The following is a 13,877-nucleotide window of genomic DNA, read 5'->3' on the forward strand; positions in this document are numbered from 1 at the left end:
GGGTGCTGGGTCTGCAAACCTGTAACTTACCGGTATTTCATCCGTTCATTCTACCAGCATTTGCTGCTCACCCACTGTGTGCGTGTCAGGCACTGTGGGGTAGAATGAACCGTCTCCAAAGATTGCTGCCTGCCCCGGGGCTGCGAAGTGAACTGTTCCTGGGGGTGGGGGGACTCCCTAGGGGAAACCCCTGGAAAGGAGGGAGCCCCTCCACCTGCACACACACTGCCCAGCAGACCTGCAGCTGACTCCTGGTTGAGCTCGCCTGGGGCGAGAATATAAACAACCCAAAGGAAAACAGCTGGGCGGACATGCCTGCAGTGAGCTGCCTGCTGCGGAGGGAACTGGGGGCTCAAGTTCCGCCCCGTTAGCCCGACTTGGTGAACACTTTGGACTGTCCACTAGAGACCCAGGATGGCCACACTTATGGAGCAGAGACTATGTCCCAGGATAAAGGGATACATCCTAGGTTTAGGGACAAAACCAAAAGGAATCCATCCAAAATATAAAATCAAGGCTCCACAAAACCAAGGTGAGGTTCCATGAATTTAACTTCCTGCTAGAACAAAGCTGACACCCTTCAGAGAAAAATAACAGAACCCAGAGCATCCATCCACAGTGTATCATCCACAACGACCACTATACAACAGAAACTAGATATTGTAACAAAATATCACCATATCACCTAGGAAATAACAAGGTTTATTATGAGCTCTGTGTCAGGAATGGGGGGGGGCAAATGCCAAATATGTATTTCTTATCATATCTCAGTAGCACATATGCAGAAAAATAAGATGTTAGACTCTCAGGGTAAAGAATTAAAAATGAAAACCATGACGAAGACGTCAAAAAGGCTACAGCAAAAGATGGATAGAATGAGTGGAGAGATAGGGGGTTGCAGCAGAGATATAATCACCATGACTTTAAAAATAAATGAACAAGTAGACTGTAGATAAGCCTGCTCCAGGCAGGGGAACTTCCCTCTGCATTACCCTGGAATGGAGACACACTTCAGTATTTCCCCGTCGGAGGAACACAAGTGAGTTTCTCAGCATAAAATCAAGGCTTCCCAATTTTAGGGTCCTCTGCTGCAACTCAGCCCACTTCTCTGCAGGCAGCATCTGGCCCTCATCATGTCACCCTGAGGGAACTGGGGTCAGAGACTTGTACAACGAGGTTGCTCTGCCATTGCCATGAGTCATAAAGTGTCTCATCTTCTGCTAGTAACGATGTAAGCTATGACATGCCAACTCACTGACTTACTAGCAGAGAAAAGTCAAATCTCAGGTCCTTTCACACTTCCTGACTTAACAGAGATGAAGACAAAAGTCTTATAAGGGGAATACACACTGCATATGGGGACCCAGTGATAAGAATGGCTGCTTGTTTCTCATCAGAGACAACATGGGCCAGGGAGTAATGGAACATCTATGTGAAATGCCAACAGAAAAAAAAAAAATATTGATTTACAGTTCTGTATTCAGTTAAATACATATTTTAAATAGAAACCCAAATAAGGACATTCTCAAATAAGCAAAACCACTGGCAGACCCAGACTACAGAAAGAGGGAAGAAACAGGATAAAACTTAGAATCTACAGAAAGGGACAAAGAGACCTGGAAATGATAACTGGAGGAGTAAATCGAAAAGACTCTTTCTTGTGTTAAATGATTTAAAAGTCAACTGACAATTTAAATAAAAAACAATAGCATATTAGGAGTTAATAATGTGCACCCAAATAGCTGGATGACAAGAAAGGGAGGGGAAACACAAGCACGTTCTTATACTTGCAGCTTTACAATATTCACGCAGAGTGATGTCCAGTACGAGATACAAAAGCAATGGCTGAAATGAATCAGGAAAGAAAAAGTAAGCAAAAACAAACGGGATATATAAAACAAACAAGCAAGATTGAAAACGATCAATAATCACATTAAACACTCCAATTAAAAGGCAGAGCTTGTCAAAATGGCCAAGAAAAGAAGACCTGCCTATCTGTTTAGAAGAGACACATTTTAAATATAAAACACAGACAGGTCGAAAGGATGGAAAAATATACCTTGTAACCAGTCAGTGAGCCTAAGAAAGTTTGGTGCAGTTATGTTAATTTTGGACAATTATCCTTGACTGGGGTGATGGCACAGACTTCAATACGAGGAGTATTCCGAGAAATGAAGTGTCATAGAGATAAAAGGATCGATTCATCAAGAAGACATAACAAACCTAAATATGTCTGAATCTAGCAACAGATCTTCCAAATACATCAGGCAGAAAAAGACAGAACCAAATGGAGAAATATAAAATCCACAATCAGAGTTAAATATTTTAACACGTCTTTCGATAATTAATAAACAAGGACACACAGAATCAGTCGGGGTGTAGAAGATGTGAACCTTATCATTCATCTTTACAAAATGAAACTACGGAATCTGACCCCACCGAGAGTAGAACACAAATGCTTCTCAGGTGCACATGGAACATTACCCAAAACCAACTATGCGGACTGGCTAAAAACAATCTCTAGATATTGTAGGTGAGAGTCATGTAGATCCTATCTTCTTGATTATGGTGGAATTAAATTAGAAATAATCAACAGCATTTTATCTAGAAAATGCCCTAATATTTGGAAATTAAACAGTGCACTTCTAAATAATCCATGAGTAAAAGAAGAAATCACAGGGAAATTAGGAAGTGCTTTCATCTGAAATGGGGTAATGATAGATAAATGGATCAATGTAACAGAGTTAGTGTCCAAATGCAGACACGCATATTTATGGTCAATCGGTGTCTTCCGACAACTGTGTCATGTAACTTCGACAGAGAAGAAGAGTCTCTTCACGAGTGTTTTGGAAACACCTAGAAATCTGCATGGTGAAAAACAACCCTGGATTTGTATCTAGATGTATAAAGACATGTTCCAACTCAACAGAAAGACAAGTAACCCAACTAAAAAATGGGCAAGGGATCTGAATAGACATTTCTCTAAATAAGACATACGAATGGCCAGTAAGCACACAAAAACATGCTCAACACCATTAGGCATCAGAGACACACTCATCAGAACCACGAGACAACGCTTCTCAGCCATTAATCTGGTCACGATGAACGAGAGAGTAGCCAGTGTGTGTGTGGGTGGGGGGAGGGTGGATGGAAAAGCTGGGGGAATGGTGAAGGGACCCAGCAGCTTTGGAAAATAGCATGTGGCGGTTCCTCAAGAGTCAGGCATGGAAGCACCATGAAAGCCAGGATCCACACTTTCGGTGTATACCCAAGAGAAATGAAAATACACATCCATGTAAAAATATGTGCAAGGCCATTCACAGTAGTGCAGTCCATTACAGCCCAAAGTGGACATGACCCAATGTTACCACTGATGCATAAACAACAAGTAGAGTGGCTACGCGCTGGGATGTTACTCAGCCTGACTGAGGTGACGCCACAGTGTGCATCAGCTTGCAAAACATCATGCTCGGTGAAAAGCTCCATCACAAAAGGCCACACATTGCCTGACTCCACTTACACAAAACGTCTGGAAAGGGCAGATCAATAGGTACGGAAAGATGAATGTCACCCCGGACTGAGGAAAAGAGGGAAATGGGATTCGCCAGCTAAAAGAGGTGGAGTTTTCTATTTGTGGTGATAAAAATGATGAAATTCATTGTGGTGAGGATTACACAACTCCATGAATATATTTCCATTAGTCAGAGTTCTCCAGAGAAGTAGAACCAGAGCATACATGCAGACATGTATGAAAGGAGGTAGGCTACAAAGCACCAGCTCACCACCTGCCGTCCACAAGCCGGAGCACCAGGAGGGCTGGGTGTGAATCCCAGTCTGCGCCCAAGGCCCAAGAACCAAGGGTCCAATGTCCGAAGGCAGGAAAACATGGGCATCCCAGCTGCAACAGAGAGGGCAAATGTGCCCTTTTGCCTTTTGTCCTGTTGGAGCATCAGTGGGTCGACCAGGCCCCCCTGCACTGGGGAGGGGTCTGCTTCTCTCCTCAGTCACTGATGCAAACCCATCTCCTCCAGAAACATCTAGAGGTCATGGGTGTCAGCTCCCTGAGTTCCTTTAGCCCATGTGAGTGACACTTGAAATTAACCATGGCAAAACTAAAAGCTGTGAGACTGTACACTTTAAATGGGTGAGTGGTGTGGCATGTGAACAAGAATATCTCAATGAAGCTGTTTCAGAGAAATAAAAGAAACTTATGCCACACATAAAAACGAATTCGAAATGGACCATAGCCATAAGTATAAAAACTAAAACTATAAAATATCTAAGAGGAAACAGGAGGGAATGGTTTCTTACAACTTGATGAAAAGAATTGATAACTTGAGTTTTATTTTAAAAGTGTTCTAAATTATGTCCATTGAAATACCCTGTTAGGAGAATGAATAAGCCCCAGATTGGGAGGAAATATTCACAAAACATAAACCTGACAAAAGAACCATATTCAGATTATATTCAAGTGCTACTGATCAATAATAAAAAACAAAACATTCAGTTACAATAACGGCCAAACACTTAAACAGACACTTCAAACAGGTAAATAAATGGCCAATAAGCACGTGACAGATGCTCAATGACATCAGCACAAAATAAAGCTACGGTAAGACACCACTTCACCCCACAAGGAAGGCTACAATTTGAACACTGGTAATACCAAACACCGGCAAGGAAAAGGGGCAGGTGCTGCTCTCACACTTTGCTTGTATAAATGGTGCCGCCACTTTGGAAAGCAACTTGGCAATTTCTTGTAAAACTAACACGCTTCTACCATTTAACCCAGATGTTCCGCTCCTCACTACTTAACTGAGAGACATAAAAATAAATGCGCATGAGAAGACTTGTCCTAAAGGACGTCCACAGCTGCTTTACTTATCATGCACAAGAGTGACAAGAGCTCACAAGTCCATGGACACGGTAGTGATGTAGTCGGAAACTGGAACACTGCTCAGCAAGAGAAAGAAGCCATCCACTGACTCCCCCACGACAGCTGCGTGCATCTCACAGACACTGTGTTGAGAGGAAGAAACCAGAGGAAGAGCCTGCGGTCTGCGCCCCATTCCAGGAAGTCCTTCGTAAGATGGGGGGGGCAGGCTGTGGGTAGAGACCAAGCAGTGTCTTCCTAAGGGGGAGTTGTGATCAGCAGACAGAAGATTTTCCCGTGTTATGGAAAACTTCTGCGTTTTTGGTGAGATGGTGGTTACACACATGTACATTTGTATGAACTCACAGGCTGAACACTGCTAAGTTGTGCAGGATGTTGCTATAAATTGTGCCTTAATCAAAAGTGCTATTCAAATCCTTTTGCCTTTTAACTTAAAGCCCCCTAACGGCTCCTGATGGCTCAGATCTAACTCCCTCATGTCCCTAGGAGGCCACTAGTGATCTACACTCTTATGGGATTCGGTGGGGAAATGAAATGAATTTATATCCCAAGAGAGAGAAGAGGAGTGCCACCTGATGCGAACGCCACTGGCTTCACCCAACGCCACCCAGTGAGCAGGTCGTAAGTGTAATTTCAGTCTGTTCCCAATGAAATGGGAGAGTGCTGAGCAGAGTGAGGGGTGCGAGGGTAAACTGGTTGCTTGGTAGTATTCCTGAGGGAGCCTCCTTGTCACAGAGCGGGCAGGAGAGAGAGAAGCACCAGCTCCGAGGATGGGAGTCAGAGCCTAACTGAGTCCTTGGTCCCAATGTTCTTGAAAGCCTGGTGTGGTCAGTTGAAAGGGAAGATATCACATCAGAGCAGCAAGCAGTTCTGTCTTAGGAAAGTGAACACTTGGAAAGGCATTGGCGGCAGGTGGATCCTTTGCTCTGGACACAGAATGAGGCATTTGGTTATATGTGTGCGAAGCGAAAACTATTCTCCCAAAGGCAGGGATTAAAGAGCTGTCCTGTGGCAGTGCGAGTGGTGTAGACGGTGCGACGGTGTAGGTGGTGCGAATGGTGCAGACACAGTGGACGGTGTGGAGGACGTGGGGGGTGTGACTGGTGTAGACAGTGCAGATGGTGTAGGCAGTGTGGACAGCATGGATGGTGTGAATGGTGTGACAGTGTGGATCGCATAAGCGGTGTGGACGATGTAGGTGGTGTGAATGGTGCAGACAGTGCAGACAGCATGGGTGGCGTGGATGGTGTGGCGGTGTGGACAGTGTGGCCGTGAGTACGGTACGGGCGGGAGGCGAGCGGCCACATCTCGACACGCAGCTTCCACGTGTTTCTCTTCTCATCTGGTCGGCCCACACCGCACCTGCACGCGTTGCATCTGCTTGGGAGTGAGTGTCCTGCTGAAACAGATGATCCTAGGCCAAGTTTCTCACATGGACTGTCGGACAGCATAGAGTGCTGTCTGGGGACACAGGTGCCACCTAGTGGTACAGAGCTGGAGAAATATTCTCTTATTTCTTGGAACCCTCTGGGTGCCTTGAGAAAGAAGGCTTGGGGATTGATCATCTGGAGAGACGGCCCTTGGTGTAGACATTGATGGATAAGAGGGGGCAGTGTGGAAGATCTGGCAGATGGGCCCCATGGGCACAAGTGAGGGCCCTCCCTGGGTCACCCCAGAAACACTGGATAGGGTGGTATTACATCAGGACCAGGATGCTCCGACAGAGTCATCTGCTTGGCTTTCTTCTGCAGCTGAAAGCCCTAAAGACAGTGGCTGCAACATCATTAGCGGGCTTTACAGAGCACATTTGCACAGAGACTTCCACATGACAGCTATCAAAACAGCCCAACAAGTGCTGTGACCTCGGTTACCAAGTGAAATGAGCTTTAAGAAGTTTCAGGAGCCTGTTCAGAGTTACCCAACTGCTGGCCGTGAAGCTGGATCTTACTTCTGGGCCTTTAGACTTCAAGTCAGAGACTTCTTTCTTCTGTGGCACCCAGCCACCCAAAAGTGGGCTTCTGGACACCGGCCATCCCTACTCCTGGCTACCCTCTTCCCTGCTCAGGGCAGCACACACCCTCCCCACCGAGGGCCTCAGAGGGGGCAAAACGCACTTTCTCCAGAGAGTTGCCCTGCTCTGCAAGGGTGGAGGCTTTGTCCGAGGATGTGACACTAGAGGTGACCGTGACTTCAGAGCTCTGCCCTCCTGGAGCACACGGACATTTTGTCTGGATACCTACAGGTGAGCCTGGACCTACCTGGTGTTGGGAGGTTGCAGGACATGCACAACAGAAATGAGAAATTGGGAGCTGGCGGCCCAACAGCAGCAGGGATGGTCTCCAGGGAAAGAGGGTGGCTGAGAGCGAAGCACAGGCCGGGCCTTGGAAGGCTTCCCAGGTGGCGAGGCCCAGAATATTTGGGACAATGGCCTCTCATACTCTGTTCTCATTGTGGCTCATGCAGTCTCTGCCGTGAGCCTGCATTCCTGTTCAACTTTCTCTCTCTTTCCATTTGTCCCTCCTCACCTCCCCACTGAAACTGACTTTCACAGTGATGACACAGACACCCAGTTAGAGCACCTGAGTCCCTACGTCTGCCACAGCAGAAGGAATCATTCCCGCCCAGCACAAGAGAGAGACACAACGGCAAAACACATTAACTACAGAACAGCAACACACACGCTGTATATTTGAACGGGCCCCACTCCTGGCCTCTGTGTATGGCCTCCGTGGCTGGATGTGACATAGAGCTCCTGCTCCACGATGAAGGTTCTGGAGTTGATGATAGGACACTGGTGTTGGGGACCACTCCTGTCAGGATCCAGCAGGGAAATGGATGTCAGCAAGCAAACAAGCAAACATGCATGTTGTCAGAGCTAGTATTGGTAGAAAGAATAATAAAGTGAGGCACAACGACAAGTCAAGAAGATATAGGTGGCTTTGGGGCAGATGCCACCTGAGATGGGTGGTCAGAAAAGACCTCTAGGAGGCTCCATTTGGACAGTAGCCTCTGCAGAGGACACGGGCCAAGTGGGTCTACGAGATGGAGAATTCTGAGCAGACAGAAGAGTGGTTGGGAAATGCCCATGGAGCCTACACACTTCACAACATGTCCAAATGAGCTCAGTCAGTTTCAGGTAAGAGGCCAGGCGTTCCAGAGATTGCAAAATGCAGAGCACTCAGTACCTATATTAAGGGTTCAAATAGCACCCCTGAAAGGGTTCAAACAGACACCATGCAGATGGGATCTGGCCATAGTCCTGCTGAGAGCTGCGAGACCAGGCAACTAAGGGCCAGCAGGGGGCCTCCACGTCTCCGCAGGAAGTCATCCCAGAGCCTGGGTTTGTAGGCCACATAGGAATAGTCAGTGCCTAGCAAGAGATTATGTACCCTACAGAAGGCAGGCGGTGAGGGGTTAGGCTTCAGAGTGTCCTGGGCCTGTTCGCGCTTCACAGTGGCTATAATACTGACTGTCACCGGCCAGGCTGGCAGGATCTGCCCCTGCCAATCTTGCCCCCTGCCCCGTGCTCCAGCCATAGGTCAGTCACAAAAGCAGACTTCTGCAACTCACCAGATACTGCCGAGGTGCCACAGTGACCCCAACCGCCCGGGAAGGCCACTTTGACAATGGGCACGATGGTCCTGTCCTTTGGCAAGGAGAGCCTCGAGGGGAGGTGGAGTAACAAGGGGACACAGTTTGAGGTCACTGCTACCCAGATCACCCTCTGCTCTGATCATCTGACTCCACGTGGAGTCCCCTGGGAGAGGACGGGCATGGCTATCTCCCCCCATTCCACTCCCCCGCCCTGACCCAGTCCTCCCTGTAAGGAGAGTCCTGGCCTTTTTGTCTATGTCTTTTATGCACGCCATCCACCACCCACCAATGACAAAGCTTACGTTTCCCCTGCAGGCATGGCCCTGGGTTCCCGTGTGGGCAGGGTTGGCGTGTGTGCTCCTGATCTGGGATATAGGGATGAGTCTACAGGTCAGCCACCTGGCACTTGAGTCAGGAGCCATCTGGTCCAGGGGTCCAGGCCCTGGCATGCTGATGTCCTGGCTTCACCCCAGCCACCCTCAAACCAGACCAGTTGGGATCAGGGAGCAGGGCAGGGTGAGGGGTATTGCCTACCACTCAACCCTTCTTGTGGGGTGTGCCCCTAGGCATCTGGCAGAGGGGTCCAGGGAGCTTCGGCTAGAAACCCCCGTCTGAGTCACACTGTCCTGGAACAAACCAGGTGGCCAGGATTCCACTGCAGCTGGTGGCCTAGCAGGGGATTCAGGCAGGAGAAAGGATAGCACCCCACTTGCGGACCATTTGGAGGATGTCTGATGAGCAGTGGCTCCTACACACTTGCACATGCACCTAGTGAGGCCAAATGCGATGTACCACTGCCAACTTCCTCTCCCACCACCACCACCCTTATTTCCCAGGTACCCCTTCCCTCACACCCCAGGAGCTGACGTTTTGTCTGTGGACATTCCAGAGTCACGAAATATGACACACACACACACACACACACACACACAGAAGACTGTTCGGTAGCGTCCATGGCAAGATGTAGCGTGCTGCCTAGATCCCACATCTCTGCTGCTCTTGCCTGACCCCTCTGCCCCACCCCATGGCATGCAGTCCCCACCACCAGCCTTCAGGGACAGCATGGTTTCACCTTTCCTCGTGCTCACCTACATAGCCCTCCACACAACCTTTGGTTGTTTTGAACTCTGTGTGAACGAGCTGTGCTCTTGGCTTCTGTGGGTGGGGCTCCCTGCTCCGCTGCGGGCAGCTGCCATAGTCCCGTCTCTGCTGCTGAGCTGCATCATATGGACACAGGCTACCAGGTGTTCTGTGCTGGGGGTTGCATTGTTTTTGGTTCAGGGCTACTGCTGCCACACACCTTTATGCAGGGAGGCATGTCCTTGTGTGTCTGGGGACAGCAAGGCCCCAGGAGGGACTGGCTCAGAGGAAGGCGCCAGGCCCCCTGGATGAGAAAGCCGTCAGCCTCCCTGTCTCCCCACACCCTCTGCCCTGAGCCTGGGGGCCACAGACACAGCTGGAAACATAGATGCATTTGCAAGGTTTTATTGTAAAACAGAGAGAGCTTAAGACACAGGGGCCAGGAGACGCTCCACTCATCATATACGACACACCTGTGAGCACCTATTGGGAGTCAGGCACATGCTCGGCCCTGCAACAACTTGAGACACATGCAAGTCACAGTCCCTACTCTAGTCTGGGGGGACAGATTTGGGGGTGCTGCCGGCAGCCATGGGAGGTCTGGAGTGGAGATGGTGCTCAGGACCAGGGCAGCAGGGTCTAGACTCGGGGAACACTCAGGAAAGAAAGAATTGGGGACCAGCACAGAGCGTGCACTCTCATTTTTACAAGTTAGGCCATCACAAAAACAAGGAAGAAAAAGGAAAAGGAGACCTGCTTTCTCTACTGTCCCACAGGCATAGGAGGACTTCCACCCGCACCCCTAGGAAGGATGCCATCACCAAGCTAAGGGCTCTAGTTCAGGTTGGATGGGATGGGCTCCCACAAACACTAGGAAGCTCTTGCTTGCCGTCAAGCCACAGACCTGGAACTACTGCTTCCCACAGTTTGCAAAACGAGGTTGGGAGCCACTTGGCGAGAGGCGAGCAAGTGGCTTGAAGGAATGGGGAGAGGGTGGACAGGAGAGCAGAGGATGTCAGGCTGGCCAGGAGGCCTGGGTGGTCCCGGGAAGGCACAGGTGGCCCTGAAGGGCTTTGAGCTGTGCTGGTTCAAGCTGCCCCTTAGAAAGGCTACTACGGGGGCAGATGGGGGCTGGACAAGGGTCCCGATGCCAGGGCTCTCACAGCCCCTGTGCTGGCAGTGGGACGGAGTGGCAGCTCCTCTAGTCCTGCTGGAAGTAGAACTTGGTGACAATGACGGCCTCCTCGGGCCTATTGGTGAGGCTGACGGGCTGGTCTGCCTCCAGAGCCGTGCACAGGAACCAGCCCGGGCAGGCAGCAGACTCGAAGCTGGTGGTGGTGCCGCTGTCTGTGCGAATGAAGGTGAAGCGCTTGCCCTGCTCCTGCGTCCTGCTCAGGTCAGTGATGTTGACTTCCTGGGAGCCGGGGTAGACAGGTGAGGGCTCTGGTGCCACCTCCCCCTACCCCACGCTGGGGCCCAGACACCCCACAGGACCCCACACGTCCAGGCCTCGTAGGACAACAGTCACATGAAGAGGCTGTGGCATTGTTACACCCTTGCTCGGGAAAGTCTAACCACTCCTGCCAGGAGTCCATGAGTCTGATGAACACACAGCACATGAGCAGAGGCAGTGCCTCTCCTCACGGCTACTGTGGGTTAAGGTTCACGTTTGGATTAAGACTTGGTCCAATAAGCTCCTGAGACAAGACCATCTGTCCCCACTGTGGGCAGCCCATAATCCTGCATGGCGCCAAGGAGTACAGGGCCCCAGGTGAGGAGGACAGCACACGATCTGAGTCGACAAAGACTGGGGAGGTCCTAAACTGGAGGAGGGAATATCTAAGGGGAAGCCCTGGGACAAGGGAGTGGCACACAGAAACTGAGGGCCCCACAGGAGCCTCCTCCTGGTGCTGACCCCCTATAACCCCTCCCCCTCTGAGGCTAGACTCAGCCATGTGACACAGGCTTTGGCCAAGGGAACATTAGCAGTGTGATGCAAGCAAACGTTTCATAAGTGCTTGTGGTTCTGGAATAATCCCCCTTAGAAACCAGCAGCCATGCTGTCGGGAGGCACAAGCTGCCCCCAGAGCTCTGGGTGGCCATGCGGAGACAGCTTGAAGGAGGGGAATCGTCCAGACGCCCCAGGGCCCACCGAGCCCCAGCTCCCCATGTGGAAGGGGAGGGCCAGGTCTTAGTTGGTCTACGAGCCACGAGGAAGAACATGAGTGACTATTGTCTGGGCAAGTCTCACCTCCAACTGCAGCCTGATCTCGTCCCCCACCTTGACACAGGACAGGCACAGCTTCCCGCCATGGATCCCCAGGAGCATGGCATGTGGCTCGACCGGCACCACACTGAGCTTCTCTGGGGGGAGCAGAGCAAATGGTCAGGCTGTGGGGGTGGAGAGGCCAAGACAGCCAACAGTTGACCTCTCCCTGGGCTTGTTCTGCCCCCGACCTAAACCCAAGGTCATCAGAACAGTAGGGCCTACCTTTCTGGTCTGCACCCAAACAGAAGACCAGACAAGCACATACCTAACTGCTCCCAGACACTTGACTCCAGCCAGCTGGCATGTGGCCCATGCTAGGAATCACACACAGTCAGGATGGTACCCAAGATGTGGTGATTTTGAGCCACATGTCCCTCCTTGGCCTCTGGGCTGCCAGTAGCAATGGGAAGCCAGCCTGTCTATACCATGTGCTCATCGTGGGAGTGGGGCATCGAAGTCCAGGCACAGGGATACGGGCCTGGCTAGACACAGGCTGGTGCACAGGCTCCATCTGGCTCCCCCAGCCCCAGTTGTGGCCCTGGGACCACCGCGCCTGCAGGTGGTGGCTCCTAAGCTCTGCCCTCCCTGCCCTCTTGGGACCACCCCCAAATGTGGCCCTTAGAGGCCGGGCCTCCCCAGCAGGGTCAAGATGTCACACGGAGGCCGCCATACTGCAGACCCAGGCAGGATGACCCAGCGCCCACACCGGTGTCCCCAGCGACCTCTCACCTTCTAACTTAGTGTTTTGTCCTTGCAAGTATCCGGCAATGAGCTGGTTATTTCTCAGGTAGAAGGTCTTTTGATTAACATCCCAGATCCTGAAACATAAAAGGGCCGCTGTGGTGGACAGCACTGGGCCCGACCCCAGTGTCCCTGGACTTCTACCTGGGGAGTGGCACTTTCGCACGTCTATGGCAGGAGAAGGACATGAGGGTCAGCCCAGGCTTGCCTGCTCCTCATCCTCAGGTCCCAGGAGGAGACCTGGACTTGGGCCCTGAGCAGCACCAGCCTGCAGGCCCTCCAGGTGCACACACGTTCTGCCTGCCACCCCCTGTGGTAGCTGCTGAGTTGCTAGGGTCTCTAGAAAGTTGGCTGGGCTCCCAATGCCAGCTAGGCACAAGCACAAGTTCGGACAGCCCCGCGGTGGCAGCCCCTTCCCAGCGCCCGGCCCGCACCGGCCCTACCTGAAGGCTTGCATCTCGCTGGGCCTCTTCCCTGAAGGGTGGCAGGCTGTCTCTGCGGGGAACAGGAAGAGGAGGAGGAAAATGAGGTGGCTGGGGCTGCGGATCTCCATCCTGTGGCAGCACTGGCAGCGGGGACTGCCATTTCGGGCCCAGAGGAGCTGCTTATAAAGAAGATAGTCCCTCACCCGGACCAGCCACTGCGCCCTGCCCCACTCAGAAATGGAAATTCCTCACATTTCCAAAAAGAGAAACCTCGCTGTTGTCACCGTCTGCCCTGAGGGTGTCGCAAGTCAGTGTCGTAACTGGCCTGCCTTTTCCCCGGTAGGGCAATTTCCGCAAAACAAAGATTTCCATTTCCCTGCACTGAGCTCCTGGGCAAGACAAGCACACAGGACCCTACCCCGAGCCTCAGCTGCCCATAGGTGCCCTGGGGCTGTGTGTTGACTTAAAAAACAGATCTGAGTAGAAATGTCCGAGGGGCAGGGCCCCGGCACAGGGACGGTCTCATGTCACACCGTGTCCTTTGAAGGGTGGACAGCCTTGCTGGACTCTGGACCAGGGACTGTGAAACATTCTGTAAAAAGGACCAGGTGGCAGATGGGGTAGGGCTTGAGGGCCACGCCACCCCATGATCACCCAGCTCAGCGTTGCAGCTTGAATGCAGCCAACAATCTGTCAACAAATAGGCTGCTTGGGTTCCATCTAACTTTATTTACAGAACCGAGTGGTGGTAGCTTTCCCTGGAGTTTTCTGACACCAGGTCCTGAGCTGGTGTCCTGGAAGGGACCTTGACACCAGCTCTGTCCCTGTCATCCACACCTCTGAGGTCACGGTCTTGAGAATGTTAGGGTGAGCT

General features: G+C 51.3%; 1 protein-coding gene across 1 annotated transcript; it reads right to left on the bottom strand.

The window, feature by feature from the left end:
- Positions 1–9,957: 9,957 nt before the first annotated feature.
- IL1RN (interleukin 1 receptor antagonist) lies at positions 9,958–13,250 on the bottom strand. Its single transcript, XM_016153089.2, has 4 exons — positions 13,022–13,250; positions 12,567–12,655; positions 11,820–11,932; positions 9,958–10,982 (listed from the first exon to the last, which is right to left on the bottom strand). Exons 1-4 carry the CDS (start codon positions 13,129–13,131, stop codon positions 10,770–10,772), a joined length of 525 nt encoding a protein of 174 aa, XP_016008575.1. The 5' UTR covers positions 13,132–13,250; the 3' UTR covers positions 9,958–10,769.
- Between the last annotated feature and the right edge of the window lie 627 nt (positions 13,251–13,877).

This window comes from Rousettus aegyptiacus, unplaced genomic scaffold, assembly GCF_014176215.1.
Source record: "Rousettus aegyptiacus isolate mRouAeg1 unplaced genomic scaffold, mRouAeg1.p scaffold_m13_p_7, whole genome shotgun sequence".
Taxonomy (NCBI): Eukaryota; Metazoa; Chordata; class Mammalia; order Chiroptera; family Pteropodidae; genus Rousettus; species Rousettus aegyptiacus.

What these genes read in the sequence shown, in the direction of transcription:
- IL1RN (XM_016153089.2), bottom strand. Translation starts at nt 13,131, where the DNA reads ATGGAGATCCGCAGCCCCAGCCACCTCATTTTCCTCCTCCTCTTCCTG. An exon ending in AGCGAGATGCAAGCCTTCAG is followed by an intron (nt 12,656 to 13,021) that starts GTAGGGCCGGTG and finishes TTTATGTTTCAG; the next exon opens with GATCTGGGATGTTAATCAAA. An exon ending in AGATCAGGCTGCAGTTGGAG is followed by an intron (nt 10,983 to 11,819) that starts GTGAGACTTGCC and finishes CCCGGCTCCCAG; the next exon opens with GAAGTCAACATCACTGACCT.